This window comes from Arachis ipaensis, chromosome B4, assembly GCF_059453495.1.
Source record: "Arachis ipaensis isolate K30076 ecotype BB chromosome B4, ASM5945349v1, whole genome shotgun sequence".
NCBI classification, from domain to species: domain Eukaryota; kingdom Viridiplantae; phylum Streptophyta; class Magnoliopsida; order Fabales; family Fabaceae; genus Arachis; species Arachis ipaensis.
Window position 1 is genome coordinate 42073754 of NC_142439.1, and position 15770 is coordinate 42089523.

Sequence of the window (15770 nt, forward strand, 5' to 3'; positions counted from 1 at the left end):
AAAAACTTGAAATGCTAGAATACTGTGTAATTGCTATTTAGAAAATGGACATATTAACAACGCTATTGAGTTTGCACGCACGCACGCACGCACACACACATATATTAAGACTCTGCTTATATAGATTCAAGACTCATCCCAAGACTCCTTTTTAACAAAACTAACCTTAACTGATATACCAGACATAACTAATCATAACAGAACCTAATTTTATTAAGTGATTTCTTTATCTTTTGTATCCTTTACCAAAGGAAAAATATAGAAAACCAAGTTAGAGTCTGCCAAGTTTTACCAACAACAATTAATTATTAATTTTAAATTTTAAAAACAAACTTTAAATAATTAGTATTAAACAGAATTTGAAAGATAAGGATTAGGCAAATAGTAACCGTCCCATAAACGTCTCCACCCCCTTCTCATCGCAGCTTCGGAAGTGCCCTGGCTTCCATTGCGCAGACCACTGCATCGCCGCCTCTGCAGTGCGCCGTGCACGTCACCACTCTCCCGTCGCACCGCCAGCTAATCTGCGTCACTTGCATCCACGCTGCTCGACTGTCGCATCCTCGCCGCTCGCGGCTTGCATACCCAAGGCCAAGCCCGCCTTTGCGCCTCCGCGGCCTCCACCTCGACGATCATTTGCACAGCGCTGATGCCCTCCGCAATCAATCTCCATCGCTGCAAGGTGCTCTCTGCAAGCGCTGTTTCCTCTTTCTCGTATCCACCTTCTCAATCCTTTCTACTTCCTTTCCGGTGAGCCAATTCATCTTCTTTTACTTTTTCTTTTCCGATTTCTTTCTTTTTTCTCTAATTTAATTTAAAAATCAATTTATTTTTTAATTGTTTTGGTTGTTATAATATACATGTTGTGTCTATTATAGACTATGATGATGAGTGTGGCAGTCGGTGGATCTGTGTCGAAATTCATGATTTTATTATTTTTTTCTGGTTGTTGGTTCATTTTGAAATTTTCACTGTTTGTTGATTTTGTGTTATGTTGTTGCTAATGAAGATTTAGGTATGCAATTATTCTTGGAATATGATTTTACCTTTGTTGTGAAGTTGTTGCCTGGTCAAAAATCATGAATATTTTGCCGAATTAAAGATGTGGATATTATAAATTAGATTGAAAGTTTTATGTTTTAGAATGTGTTTTTAACTCCTTAATTATCAATCTGTTATGATCCTTTTTTAAATTGACATAAATTATCGATCTGATAAAGGCTATTCTGACATAAGTTCTAGCCAAGTTTTTTCTCAACTAATGACCAATGAAAGCAGATAGAGAGATAGGATCAAACATGCTAGAAATATTGCAAATTCTTGCTAATGTACTAAAAAGTATCATTTATAAATAGGTAATTATAGTTAGCTGTATTTACTTATAGTTTGTGATAAAAATGTTAGAGAAATTTTTGTTTTTATCATGTTTTAAGCTTTATAATATTAAAACATTTCTATGATATAAGTATATTCTTCTGTTTCAGCTGAAAGATGAACAGTTGCCATAAACCATGAATCTAATTTCTGATAATTACTTTAATTACTTTCTCTTGTACAAAATATTAAGAATAATGTTATCACACATGAGGCCATGAATGAAGGAGCAATTTCTTTAATTTTTTCAAAGATGCATTTCCATTAATTGCTAAATCATTGAGCTATTTCTGCCCAACTTTATTTCTTTACATTACTTTTAGAGATGAGCTTTTCAAACACTGCCTAATAGTATTTGATAAGAAGGTTCTATTTGGGTTGATGGGATATTTTCGTAGAGAAACGAATTTCTCCAAAACACCCAAATCTAACCGGCAAGTGCACCGGGTCGCATCAAGTAATAATAACTCACGGGGGTGAGGTCGATCCCACAGGGATTGAAGGATTGAGCAATTTTAGTTTAGTGGTTGATTTAGTCAAGCGAATCAAGAATTGGTTGAGAGATTTGTGATTTGCAGAATTTAAATTGCATAGAAAGTAAAGGAAATGGATGAATTGCATGAAATTAAAGAGAACTGGAATTTAAAGTGCTGAATCTTAAAGAACAAGAAATTAAATGGCAGAAACTTAGAACGCAAGAAATGTAAATTGCAGAATCTTAAAGTGCAAGAAATGTAAATGACTTGAATTGTAAAGGGAATTGGGAATTGGATTTGCAGAAATTAAACAAGGAAATGTAAAATTGCAATAAGCAGAGAAATAGAAGAAGACTTGGATTGAACCGGATCTAAAAACAGAATTGTAAATGAGCATGAAAACAGTAAACAGGGAATGGGAAATGGGAAATCCGGATCTCAGGACCCAAGAGACTAGAAAACCAAGTCTAGATCTCAATGCCTTCCTAGATCCAACAAGAACAATTGCAAAGGAAATTGTAAATTGCAAAGAAAGTAGATGAAGAAGCAAGTAATTGAAACTGAAATTCAATTAAGCAGAAAATTAAACAAGATCCCAAGGTGAGATTGAAACAGAATTTCTTCAACTCTCCACCCAAAATCCAAGACAAGAAAAGTAAAGAATGCTGGGCAAGAACAAGGAAGAAGAGAGATCAATTCTCCTCCCAAATTCTCTTGAATTAAAACAACAATGCTAAGAAAAATAAAAGTGAGCTCCAAGCAAAACCGAAAAGAAAGCTATTCTGCCAAACTAAAAGGGAAGCTCCGTTAAAACTTAAATTCAAATCTATTTATACACTTTCTTCAAATGGTCTTCAAGCCTTCAATTGGGCCTTTGCTCTTGGTGGAATTGGGTTGAGAGAGGCCTTGGTTGATTGCTCTTGGAGTTTGGAGAAGAACCGAATTGAACCGGGTTGGAATCATGAAAGCTTGAGTAAAAGTTGGAGTAAAAGTTAGGGGTCTAACTTTTGCTCCAACTTTTCACATCAGCACCCTTGTTTTGCTGATACCAACGTTGGGGAAAAAGTTAGGGGTCTAACTTTTACTCCAACGTTGGCCTCCCCTTGGTTATTCATGGCGCCAACGTTAGCCAAAAAGTTAGGGGCTAATGTTGGCGCAAACTTTTGCTAGTCCAGGGAGTATTTTTCATGCGCCAACGTTAGCCAAAAAGTTAGGGGTCTAACGTTGGCGCAAACTTTTTGTGCATCCAGGGAGTGTTTTTCATGCCAAAAGTTAGCCAAAAAGTTAGGGGTCTAACTTTTGCTCCAACTTTTACTTCCTGGTTCATAATTAATCCAAAAGTTTGAGCTAAAGTTTGAGGCAAACTTTTGCTCAAACTTTTTGTTCTCTCTTCCTCCTAGCCCTTCCTTCTTGCATCAACCTTTCTCCAAGCTTTCTTTACCTATCATTAATCAACCAAACACATCAAAGCTATGCTCAAAATCATGAGATATTCATTCTTTCATAATATGTGACAATTATAGCACAAAACCTCATGAAATAGCATGAATTCATACATGGTTGATTAAATCAAAGGAAACATGAAAATCTACCCAATTGGCTTGCTTTTGGCTCAAGAAAGTGCATAATTCTATTGAAAACAAAAGAAAAAGGCTAGTGAAACTAGGCTAAGATGACTTGTCATCACAACACCAAACTTAAAGCTTGCTTGTCCCCAAGCAAGAAATGATTTATTGAGAAGAAAGAATGAAATGGAAGAGGATGTTCATGCTAGTAGAGTGTTATTGGTAGTTCATGGGGTTTTATGTGGATATGCACACACTCACCTCTTATTGATTCTTAAACTTAGAAAGTCTCCTTCAAGCTTCAAGTAACATACTGCTGTGACCTCTCATTGTTCCTTTATCCTTGGCTATTATCTTGTTCATAAGCTTTGTTTGAGTGTCATGTGTAGCAAGTTCATTTCCTTTTCTTTATACTTGACACATTATTCACTATAGACACTTGGCTCACATTCCTTCTTAGAACATTGATGCCCAGCACCTCTTTGGGCTACTAAATGCCTTGTAGTTAGGTTGCTCTTGATAGTGGACTTTCAGCTGATGATCCCGGGTTAGTTAACCTAAGTCATCAAGTGTTGATGCACTCCAAAGAGCTTAATAATCCAAGCAGATCCTAATACAAAGACACCACATGCATATATTCTAAGGTTCAAGCTATTGGTGTCCAGCTTTGTTTCTTTTTGTTTTTCTTTTGTTCTGCCACTTTTTGGCTATTTCTTTTTCTCCCCTTGTTTTTCTTTCTTTTTGTTTTTCTTTCTAACCAAGGATTTTTATTTGATTGAGATTCATAGACAGTAGCTACTTTCTACTTAAGATGAGACATCCTAGTGTTCTTATTCATTAAAGGTGAGCTGCTATACAATCACACATATACCACCACTTACTTTTATTTTACTTCTATCTAACAGAGAACTATCTCACTTCACATTCAAACATTTCTTTTATTGAATTGAAAATGCAGGGGACAAAGCATGCTTTTTGTTCAGTGAGAGTAAACATACAAGCACACACATAGACTAGCTTACTTATTCTAAGAGAAACAAACAAGATGCAAATACTATTAATTATGACAACTACTTAAAGATGCAAGGACCACTTAAAACAGACATAATGCATGCTTTCTTAGTGTTGAACAAGGAGCAAGTCCACCTTTTATTTGTCATGCTTTTTCTTTCTTCTTTCATACACCTGGTTGCTGGTGTTCCCTGTGTCCATGTCTGTTGTCTGTTGATCCCGCCAGAAACCAGCTCTATTCATTGCTTCCTCTACTCTATCTTCAAGCTTCATTGCATTGCTTACTTCTATCTCACTTCTCCTTTTGAAGAATTCATCAAAAGTTGGAAAAGCTGGATCCATGTTGTGCAGATGCTCTCCAATATAGTTCAGCTTGATTTGACTATTTATGTTGTAGTCGGCTTGGACTTCATATCTTGCATCTTGGAGTGTTGTGAACTCTTTGAGAGCCCTCAAATTTTCAGCTTGCATTTGTTCCAACTTTCCAAATGATTCATGAGTTTGAAAAGCATGTTCTTCTTGCATCACAAGGAATCTTGACTTGAATTCACTTTGTTTGTTCATCATTCTTAGCTCCCGTTCTTCTTGTGCTTGTTGGTTTTTCATGTATAGTGAGTGGTATTCCTCTTGCCTTTCTTGAATTCTCATGTACTGTTGTGATAATCTTCCAATTGCTTCCTGCATTTGAGTCATGTCCAGATTGTTATGTAGAGGAATGTGCTGCTGTTCATCCTCCTCTTGTGGCTCTTCTTCCTCTTGTAATTCTTCTCCCTCCATTGGTTCCTCTCTTTCCCTTCTTCCATGTGGTCTTCGGCCTTGATGTGCTTCAGGAGCCATCATCATTCTCTCAATGGTTATAGGCATGCCTTGGCTTAACCACATTGGATTCTCCTCTTCCATTGGCACTTTAGCTTTTGCACACAACCTCCAAATGGTACTCGGATAGTACAACCAAGACCCGGCCGAATTCTTCTCAGCAAGCTTTTGAATGTCCTTTGCCAGAATTTTATGAACTTTTACCTCTCCTCCCACAATTATGCAATGCAACATAATAGCTCTATTCTTGTTAACTTCTGAGGTGTTTACTGTGCCCAGAATTGATCTCTTCAACAACTCATACCATCCCTTTGCTTCCGGGGTAAGGTTAACTCTCTTCAAATACTTGTATTTATTCTTGTCATCTCCTTCCCACTCTGAGTTCTCCATACAAATATCTCTAGCAATCCCATCATAATCCGTATCACCATTTACCCTTTGGTGATATCCCGGTTCACTAAAGCGAACTGATTTTAGTCCCAAGACTTTCTTGATTGCATCCGAGCTAAAATCTACTTCCACTCCCCGCACATAGCTCTTGTATGTTGGGGCCTCACTTATGTCAAGCCTTGAGACATTGGCATAGAACTCTCTTATGATATTAGCATTGATTCGGGTGATTGGTGATATGAGTTCCTCCCACCTCCTCTTTCGAATTTTGTCCTTCATTTCTTGGCATCCATCATCCGGCAGCAAGAATGGAATTTCTGGATATATCTTCTTCTGATTCATCCATTCAATTTGCATCTGATGGTACCGAGATTTGAATCTCCATTGGTCATATTCAGGGGTGCTCTCCTCCACCATGGGATCTTTCCCTCTTCTTCATTTGGTTCTTGAGGAAGAGGCCATGATCACTTGGTTGTTTGAGACTCTTGAGGTTAAAGGGAGTGTGAAGAATGTTAGAGGTTTTGATGTGTGTCTTGGAGAAAGATGAAATTTGAGGCCGAGCTTGTTATGATGAGAAATGATGAAGGGAAGTTTAAATGGTTGGAGTGCAGGGATTCGGTCACATGTATGGCTTGGAGGTGGTATGTCATTTAAATGAACAATGAAGGGCTGGGATGCAATTAGATACTATGTGAATCAAAGGTGTGCATGTAAAGATGAATGAAGACAAAGCTTCCTTCTTCAATTGTCTCTGCCGTGATCATTTCAAGGAGTGGCAGATTCTCTTTTTGAGGCATGTGATGAGATTTTGTCCTCATGCTATGCTTTCCTTTATCTTGTCTCTTTCATAAAGTGTTCTTTGACCACTTAGTCATCACAACAAGACAACACACATTATCTATATCCAACCGTGGCAATAGTGCTTCTTTTCATTAACACTATATGAATCATCATTCCTTATATCCATTTGAACCGTGACTTTCCTTGGAGGACACCAAACTTAATGTTTGGTCATATAGTTGAAAATATGCGTTTCTCCCTCCAACTAGTGAAATTGAAATCCCAATGTCATTCTTGGTCAAATGTTTATAAGAAATGTTTTCATCATAATTTTCCTTTTTCTCTCTCTTTTTTTTTTCTCATGAAGGATCAATTGTGTTCCTAAATCCGTGCATCAAAGTTTGGTGAACACCAAACTTGTATCTGGCTTAAGGGGTAAGTGTGAGATGCTAGTAGTAAATCACAATTGATGCCTTCATCACAGAATATGATTTCTTTTTTAATTGAAAAGTCTCAGTAAAAGATAATGTATGATCATTGATGCATGATTTTTTTTTTCATGAGAAGAGAAACACCAAACTTAGTGTTTGGTCATATGCTAGGCATATAATGTGAAAATATTTGTAACACTGGTTTGGTGTGCTTGAAGTCACACCAAACTTTAGAAGTCTTAGCATATGAAAAAAAAAATTTTTTTTTTTTTGCATTCATTGAGTTAGTCCATGAAAACAAATTTCATGCTCAGATGATCATAGCTTATTGAATTTAAAATGACATAAATCTTAAATCATGGGTTGCCTCCCATGGAGCGCTCTTTTATTGTCACTAGCTTGACATTGGGGCTTTCTTTTATGGTGGTTGAGGATTGTAGTGCCTCAGCTTGTCTCCCCTGACTGTGATCCTCCTCTTTATTCTCTGGTGTTCAATTTCAGCGTGCTCTAATGAGAGTATGTTGCTGACAGTGTAATAGTCATCAGTCTGTTGGCTTGCTCCCAGCTGTTGATATGTCAGTTGCACTTTGTCACCTTTGGAAAGCCCCTCTGTTGGAATCTTCCTGTTCTTCCAACCCTTTTTTGTTTTGTTTCTGCGTTTCATCCTTTCTTTTGTTGACCTTTCTTTTCTGGCCGTAGGCTTACCTTGGGGATCTTTCATCCTTTCAGTGGCTAATACTCCAATATTCTCTTGGACTTCTTCATCAGTTTGCACAATCTTTTGCCTTGGGATGTTGTTGTGAATCGCCTTGTTGCTTTCTTCCTTTAACTGTGATTCTTCCTTGTCAAGTTCCATATAGTTTTTCTTCTCATTACCAAACTGTGCTTTTGGTAACACCTTCAGAGTGACACTTTTGTCATGCATTCTGAGAGTTAATTCTCCTTCCTCTATGTCTATGATAGCTCTAGCAGTGGCCAAGAATGGCCTTCCCAGAATAATAGAGTCACCATCATCCCCTTCTGAATCTAGAACCACAAAATCTGCAGGGTATATGAAATTGTCCACCTTGACCAGAAGGTTTTCAATCATACCCCTGGGGTATACTGTTGACTTATCTACTAGCTCTAGAGATATCTGTACTGGTTTAACTTCCTCTATATGCAGCTTTTTTACCAAGGAGGATGGTATTAAGTTGATACTTGCTCCTAGATCGCACATTGCTTTAGTGATGGTTAATTCCCCAATGGTGCAAGGTAGCAAAAAGCTCCCTGGATCCTCAAGCTTAGGGGGAAGCCCTTTTTGAATCAAAGCCCTGCATTCCTCAGTGAGCAGTATGGTTTCCTTCTCATGCCAACTTCTTTTCTTGTTGATAAGCTCCTTCAAAAACTTGGCATATAGAGGCATTTGCTCAAGTGCCTCAGCCAAGGGAATATTGATTTCCAGCTTTTTGAAAGTCTCAAGGAACTTATGAAATTGTTGGTCCTTGGTTTCTTTGTTGAGCCTCTGGGGGTATGGCAGTGGAGGTGTGATGCTCTTTCCTATTTGCTGCTGTCCCTGAGTCACTTCTGTTGAACCGTGTGGCTGGTTGTCTTTCCCTTTGAGTTTCTCAATTCTCTTGTTTGGCACCACAACTTGATCCTTGGCTTCATCTGCCTTTGTTTGCTCTTCATCTTCTATTGCACTTTCGCTGCTCTCTGCTTGCTTCTTTGTAGTGTCATTATTGCTCATCAATGTTCTCCCACTCCTTAATTGTATCGCCTTGCATTCTTCCTTAGGATTTGGAATCGTGTCACTCGGCAGAGAGCTTGAGGGTCTCTCAAGAGAAATCTGCTTGGAGATTTGCCCCATCTGTCTCTCTAGGCTCTTCAGGGATGCTTCATGATTCTTGGTTATCATTTTCTGGTGTTTCAACATTTTGTCTATCACGGCCTCCAAGTTAGTGATTCTTTGGGCTTCAGGTGATACTTGAGGTGGGTTATGAGATGTGGGTGGTGGATGGTAGGCATTTTGGTTGGGGTTGGGATAATTGTTTTGAGGTTTTCTGTAGGGGTTTTGGTTAGTTTGCTGCTGGTTGTGGTTTTGGTTGCTTCTTGGGTTGTTTTGGTTTGAGTTCCTCTGCCATGGTTGTTGGTTTTGGGTATGATTATCTCCCCATCTGAGGTTTGGATGGTTCTTCCATGATGGATTGTATGTATCACCATACACTTCATTTGGTCCTTGGTTGTGCATATACTGTACTTGCTCTTGTTGTTGTTCTTCTTGAGTTTCTTCATTCTGTCCCCATGTGGTTGATGGTTGGCTAGTGTTAACTGCTGCAACTTGGAGACTATCAATCCTCTTGGCCATTTGTTCAAATTGTTGTTGAATTTGCTGCTGCATCATCTTGTTTTGAGTCAAGATTGAGTCCACTCCTTCTAGCTCCATTACTCCTCTTCTTTGTGATGGTTGGCGGTTTCTTTGATGAGCAAAGAAATATTGGTTGTTAGCCACCATATCAATGAGATTTTGAGCTTCCTCTGCAGTTTTCATGAGTTGCAAGGAACCTCCAGCTGAATGATCCAAAGCTTCTTGAGATTTCAATGTTAAGCCCTTATAGAAATTCTGCAGCTTATCCCACTCAGTGAACATTTCAGGAGGACATTTCCTGATTAGAGCCTTGTATCTCTCCCATGCCTCATGGATGGGTTCAGCCTCCATTTGTGTAAATGTTTGTACCTCAGTCTTCAACCTTATGATCCTTTGCGGTGGGTAAAATTTGGCAAGGAACTTGGTTACCAAGTCATCCCAATTGTTGATGCTGTCTCTTGGAAAGGATTCCAACCATTGAGTGGCCTTGTCTCTGAGAGAAAATGGGAATAGCAATAGCTTGTAGCTGTCAAGAGGCACACCATTAGTTTTAACCGTGTTACAAATCCTCAAGAAGGTGGATAGGTGTTGGTTCGGATCTTCAAGTGGTCCTCCACCAAAAGAGCAATTGTTTTGAACCAAAGTGATGAGTTGTGGCTTTAGTTCAAAATTGTTTGCATTGACATTTGGAGTTAAGATGCTACTTCCACAATGTCTACGATTTGCAAAAGTATAGGAGGCTAAAACTCTCCTCTGGGGTGGATTGTTATTGTTGTTGTCTGCTCCACCTGGTGGATTGGTTGAATGTTCCTCCATATCTTGGAATTCTTCTTCTGATTCCTCTTCTCCAACAATATTTTTCCCTCTTTCAGCTCTTCTTAACCTTCTAAGAGTTCTTTCGTCTTGTTCATGAAAGATGGGTGTATTTCTTCTTGTACCTGACATGCAAGCAGAACATAAGAAACACACAAATCAGTGACACTTCAATCTACTGCTAGAATGAAGTTTTAGTTAGCTTAAGCAAAAATTCAAACAGTTAGTGGGTTAGTCAAAATTAGAGAAACAGGAAATAAAAATGCTAGATCTAGATCACCACCTCACTTAATCATTGTCAATCTAATCAATCTCCGGCAACGGCGCCAAAAACTTGATGGGATATTTTCGTAGAGAAACGAATTTCTCCAAAACACCCAAATCTAACCGGCAAGTGCACCGGGTCGCATCAAGTAATAATAACTCACGGGGGTGAGGTCGATCCCACAGGGATTGAAGGATTGAGCAATTTTAGTTTAGTGGTTGATTTAGTCAAGCGAATCAAGAATTGGTTGAGAGATTTGTGATTTGCAGAATTTAAATTGCATAGAAAGTAAAGGAAATGGATGAATTGCATGAAATTAAAGAGAACTGGAATTTAAAGTGCTGAATCTTAAAGAACAAGAAATTAAATGGCAGAAACTTAGAACGCAAGAAATGTAAATTGCAGAATCTTAAAGTGCAAGAAATGTAAATGACTTGAATTGTAAAGGAAATTGGGAATTGGATTTGCAGAAATTAAACAAGGAAATGTAAAATTGCAATAAGCAGAGAAATAGAAGAAGACTTGGATTGAACCGGATCTAAAAACAGAATTGTAAATGAGCATGAAAACAGTAAACAGGGAATGGGAAATGGGAAATCCGGATCTCAGGACCCAAGAGACTAGAAAACCAAGTCTAGATCTCAATGCCTTCCTAGATCCAACAAGAACAATTGCAAAGGAAATTGTAAATTGCAAAGAAAGTAGATGAAGAAGCAAGTAATTGAAACTGAAATTCAATTAAGCAGAAAATTAAACAAGATCCCAAGGTGAGATTGAAACAGAATTTCTTCAACTCTCCACCCAAAATCCAAGACAAGAAAAGTAAAGAATGCTGGGCAAGAACAAGGAAGAAGAGAGATCAATTCTCCTCCCAAATTCTCTTGAATTAAAACAACAATGCTAAGAAAAATAAAAGTGAGCTCCAAGCAAAACCGAAAAGAAAGCTATTCTGCCAAACTAAAAGGGAAGCTCCGTTAAAACTTAAATTCAAATCTATTTATACACTTTCTTCAAATGGTCTTCAAGCCTTCAATTGGGCCTTTGCTCTTGGTGGAATTGGGTTGAGAGAGGCCTTGGTTGATTGCTCTTGGAGTTTGGAGAAGAACCGAATTGAACCGGGTTGGAATCATGAAAGCTTGAGTAAAAGTTGGAGTAAAAGTTAGGGGTCTAACTTTTGCTCCAACTTTTCACATCAGCACCCTTGTTTTGCTGATACCAACGTTGGGGCAAAAGTTAGGGGTCTAACTTTTACTCCAACGTTGGCCTCCCCTTGGTTATTCATGGCGCCAACGTTAGCCAAAAAGTTAGGGGCTAACGTTGGCGCAAACTTTTGCTAGTCCAGGGAGTATTTTTCATGCGCCAACGTTAGCCAAAAAGTTAGGGGTCTAACGTTGGCGCAAACTTTTTGTGCATCCAGGGAGTGTTTTTCATGCCAAAAGTTAGCCAAAAAGTTAGGGGTCTAACTTTTGCTCCAACTTTTACTTCCTGGTTCATAATTAATCCAAAAGTTTGAGCTAAAGTTTGAGGCAAACTTTTGCTCAAACTTTTTGTTCTCTCTTCCTCCTAGCCCTTCCTTCTTGCATCAACCTTTCTCCAAGCTTTCTTCACCTATCATTAATCAACCAAACACATCAAAGCTATGCTCAAAATCATGAGATATTCATTCTTTCATAATATGTGACAATTATAGCACAAAACCTCATGAAATAGCATGAATTCATACATGGTTGATTAAATCAAAGGAAACATGAAAATCTACCCAATTGGCTTGCTTTTGGCTCAAGAAAGTGCATAATTCTATTGAAAACAAAAGAAAAAGGCTAGTGAAACTAGGCTAAGATGACTTGTCATCATGGGTCTAATAGGAAAAAAAAGGTTAATTAAAAAGATAAAAAACATGTTAAAAAATCTATTAAATAGAAGATCAAGTGGAACCACCTACAAATAAATTGTGGAAACTCTGTAGAACTATAGTTATGCAATAATGTTATTTCTCTATTCATGATATTTTATCTACTATTAAATATAATATAAATTTTATTTAAATTAAATTCATATTCCATCAAATAATAAATAAAATTTGAAACTTGGTTGTTGCTTAAGGAGTCCGACTCATTTTGGTATGAAGATAAGTGATTCAGGTTGATGATTATGTTTCTAAGTTCTGGAATATAGTTGGTGCTTGATTACATAAGTTACTAACCTTCAAATTTAATTTCCTTATCTATATTAGCGGATCATATGTTGGGAGGGGCAATTGAAGCAGATAGATCAAGACATCCTAATCCATATGAAGACCCTACGGTGCCCTTTGATGCTGAGACTGACCAAAATAATAACTAATTGATTTGTTTTAAAATGTTAATTAAATCCTTTGTATCAAATTTTTTGCTTTTTGTATAGGTAATTGTAAAGCTGTCAATATTTTTGATGAAATTAGATGCTAACTATAATGTATAGTGGTGTTGCTTACAAGCCTTTTATTCATACATGATGTTTGCTCGTGTATTATCAACCTCAAAATATGACATAATATTCTTCTCAAATTTAAAATTTATTGTGTAGTTTTATGAACCGTGAACTTTGGGTTGTAGTCAATTATGTTCAGATTATATGACAAATCATTATTTATTTCTTATTTATTTTTGTGGTCTTGATCAAAAGTTGGTCCTCTTTGCTAAAGGTAGGAGCTTGTATTCAAAGATTAGATTAGGTGCGCCAGAACGAATTAAATCTTACCTGATTTTAAGTAGTTATGAAATTAATGACATATACAATCAAGTTTTAAACAAAAAGACACATCCATCACAGACACAGCCAAAGAAGTTTGAAACACAAGACACATCTATTAAGGACATCTAACAATTAAAGACACATCCAAATATTAGTCGGTTAAAACAAAATAAGTGTTTAACAAATGCAAAAAGACATATCAATGTCTTAATAGAGAAGGCACATTCACACTTAAAATTTTTTTACAAGAGATAACCAAAGAAAGTTCACTAGTCTTGAAAAACAACATCGAGGTTCTAAACAGAAGACACATTCATTAAAAACACATTCAAATAAGTTTTAAACAGAAGACACATCCATTAAAAACACTTCCAACAAAAGATACATTCATTAAAGACACATCCAAACAAATTTTAAATAGAAGACACATCCAACAGAAGACACATCCAAGTATTAACCGGATAAAACAAAACAAGTGTTTAACAAAAGCAAAAAGATATCATCTGGAGAAGCATCTTTAACATATCAAAAAAATTAAATATCTCTGCCATCTTCATTTCTAACAACTTCTCCTTGTATGCTAATTAATCAAACAAAGCATCTTAAGAAACTATAATAGAATAATTTAACAAAAAATAATGGATCTACTAAGCTAGTACAATTTCTGCCTAAATGAATTCAAAGGACACAAAGAAATGTTATGACATTCTACTTCTCGTTCCCGAAGAACATACAAGTTGGCTTTCAACAAGTTTTTTGAGCATCTCATTATTTGTAAGATCAGGTGAGGCAAGGGTCTTATCAAAGAATTCTCTATAATGCACAAGCTTTTGTTTCTCCTCCATCTATGCATCTCCCGAAAAATTAGAACAAGCATTCTCTTAGGAATTCATGTCAAGCACCATGTAATCAACCATTTACAAGTTCTGACTTTGCTCCTAAATCAACAACAGAATAAATTTTCCATAGTTATAAACAAAGACTAGCCATTCATGGCTAATTCAACATCTCATCATAAGCATATAGAGCGTATAAGCATACTCTGCAACTGGATCAATTAGGTAGATATTAGCAATAAAGCTTCCCAAAACAAATAACTTGAACCTTAACTTAAATTGACACATCCCAATAGTCTAAACTAAGCTGCTAGATACTTATCATGATTCATGGTAGTCATTACTTCTCCTTGAATGGTGATATCATTTAATTTGAATAATACCCAAAAGTCTACCAAAGAACTTACCCGGGGCAATGTATTCATATGATCCAGCAACCCTGGACATGGCACCGGCACCAGCACCAGCATCTCTGTCACCTGCCTCACGTTGCAAGGTCTTAGCAAGCCCAAAATTTGCTACATGAGGCCTAAACTCATGATCAAGCAATATGTTATTGCTCTTCACATCCCTATGAACTATAGAAGGCACACAATTATAGAAAATTAGTGTTTAGTAATGATAGATTTTTGGTAAATCCAATTCTATATTGTTTCCATTACAGCATATAACTAAAAAGCTAATAAACTCATCATAGTATATAGCTAAAAATAGCAAAGTTACACTAAACATACATATAACCAAGTAACAAACACATAGTAGCAAATGGAAATTAAATGAAATTACATGACATGAAAGTTCATAATCAAAATTTGACCTTAAAATCAATATACAACATTATATTCCCATTAAAATAAGCATGAACTAAAGGAGCTCAATGAATTGCAATTCAGAAAAAAGTTACAAGGAAATTGTATGAAACTATTTCAGAAGAAACATCCAACTAAAATCAATGAAAAATCCATGAATCCAACAAAAATCAGGAGCATCACATAAGAACAATGAATACCAAAATCGAAACAGCTACTTTTACTAAAAACCCTAACAATATACTAACCAATTGGAGAACACCGGGATGATTGCAAAGAGCGGTGTGCGACGGTCGGTGGCTAGACGCGGCGGGGACACAGACGTGGTTGCTGTTGCGGCTTGGAGGAGGCGATGCGTCGTTGACGCCTTCAGACAAGAAGGGCTCCCGCGGCAACATCAACCTCTGTGAGAACCAGCATCGGTGGCATCAACCTCCATGAATAGCAGCAGCGGTGGGGTTGTGTTGTGGTGTTAAAGACGACGGTGTCCTTGCGGGTGGGCGGAGCAACTCGGGCTGCGCAGGTGGCAAGAAGAGGCGGCACCAAGGAGACCTGTCGACAGGGCTGATGGGTATGCGGTACTGGAAAAGGATATGGGGGTTGGGGGAGTGTGTCCACGGTAACAACAAAAGGGTATAGGGTAAATTAGGGTTAGTGTGATAAACTAGTGAAATTAGGATTAATCTGGGTTAATTGGGGATGTGGCTTTTGGAATTAAGTGGGCTTAGAGTCCAGCGCAATTAAAGTTGGCAGATCTTGGCAGAAATGTTGTTGGTAACGTAGCGGGATTGTTTACCAAAATAACAAATCAACCAATTTAGTTAATACACAGCTCCAAACACAGCAAGTAATTTGCATCATACATTCTTCAAAAGCGGTCCTGAATCATTTGCAATAACAATGACCTATGCTTCATAAACAACTCAAATTATCGAAATAAAAAACATGAAGGACACTATTTAGAATCTACAGAGGCATACCAATTTCAAGAAATTCATAATTGACAAAATTTGTCAAGCGTGACAAAGCTAAGTTCTCAAAGAAAAATTTTAATTGAATAGAAAAACGCAGCATAACAGAGCACAAAATACACAGCACAGTAGTGAAGAAGACACAAAACAGTA

The 15770-nt window shown here is 37.3% G+C and overlaps 1 protein-coding gene across 1 annotated transcript; it reads right to left on the reverse strand.

Annotated features, from left to right (window-relative positions):
- Positions 1-7261: 7261 nt before the first annotated feature.
- On the reverse strand, positions 7262-9541 carry LOC148567321 (uncharacterized). The gene has a single exon (XM_088483603.1). The coding sequence runs from the start codon at positions 9539-9541 to the stop codon at positions 7262-7264; it is 2280 nt and encodes a 759-aa protein (XP_088339729.1).
- Positions 9542-15770: the final 6229 nt, after the last annotated feature.

Bases quoted from the DNA above. Each gene is read 5' to 3' on its own strand.
- LOC148567321 (XM_088483603.1), bottom strand. From the start codon at position 9,541: ATGGAGGCTGAACCCATCCATGAGGCATGGGAGAGATACAAGGCTCTA.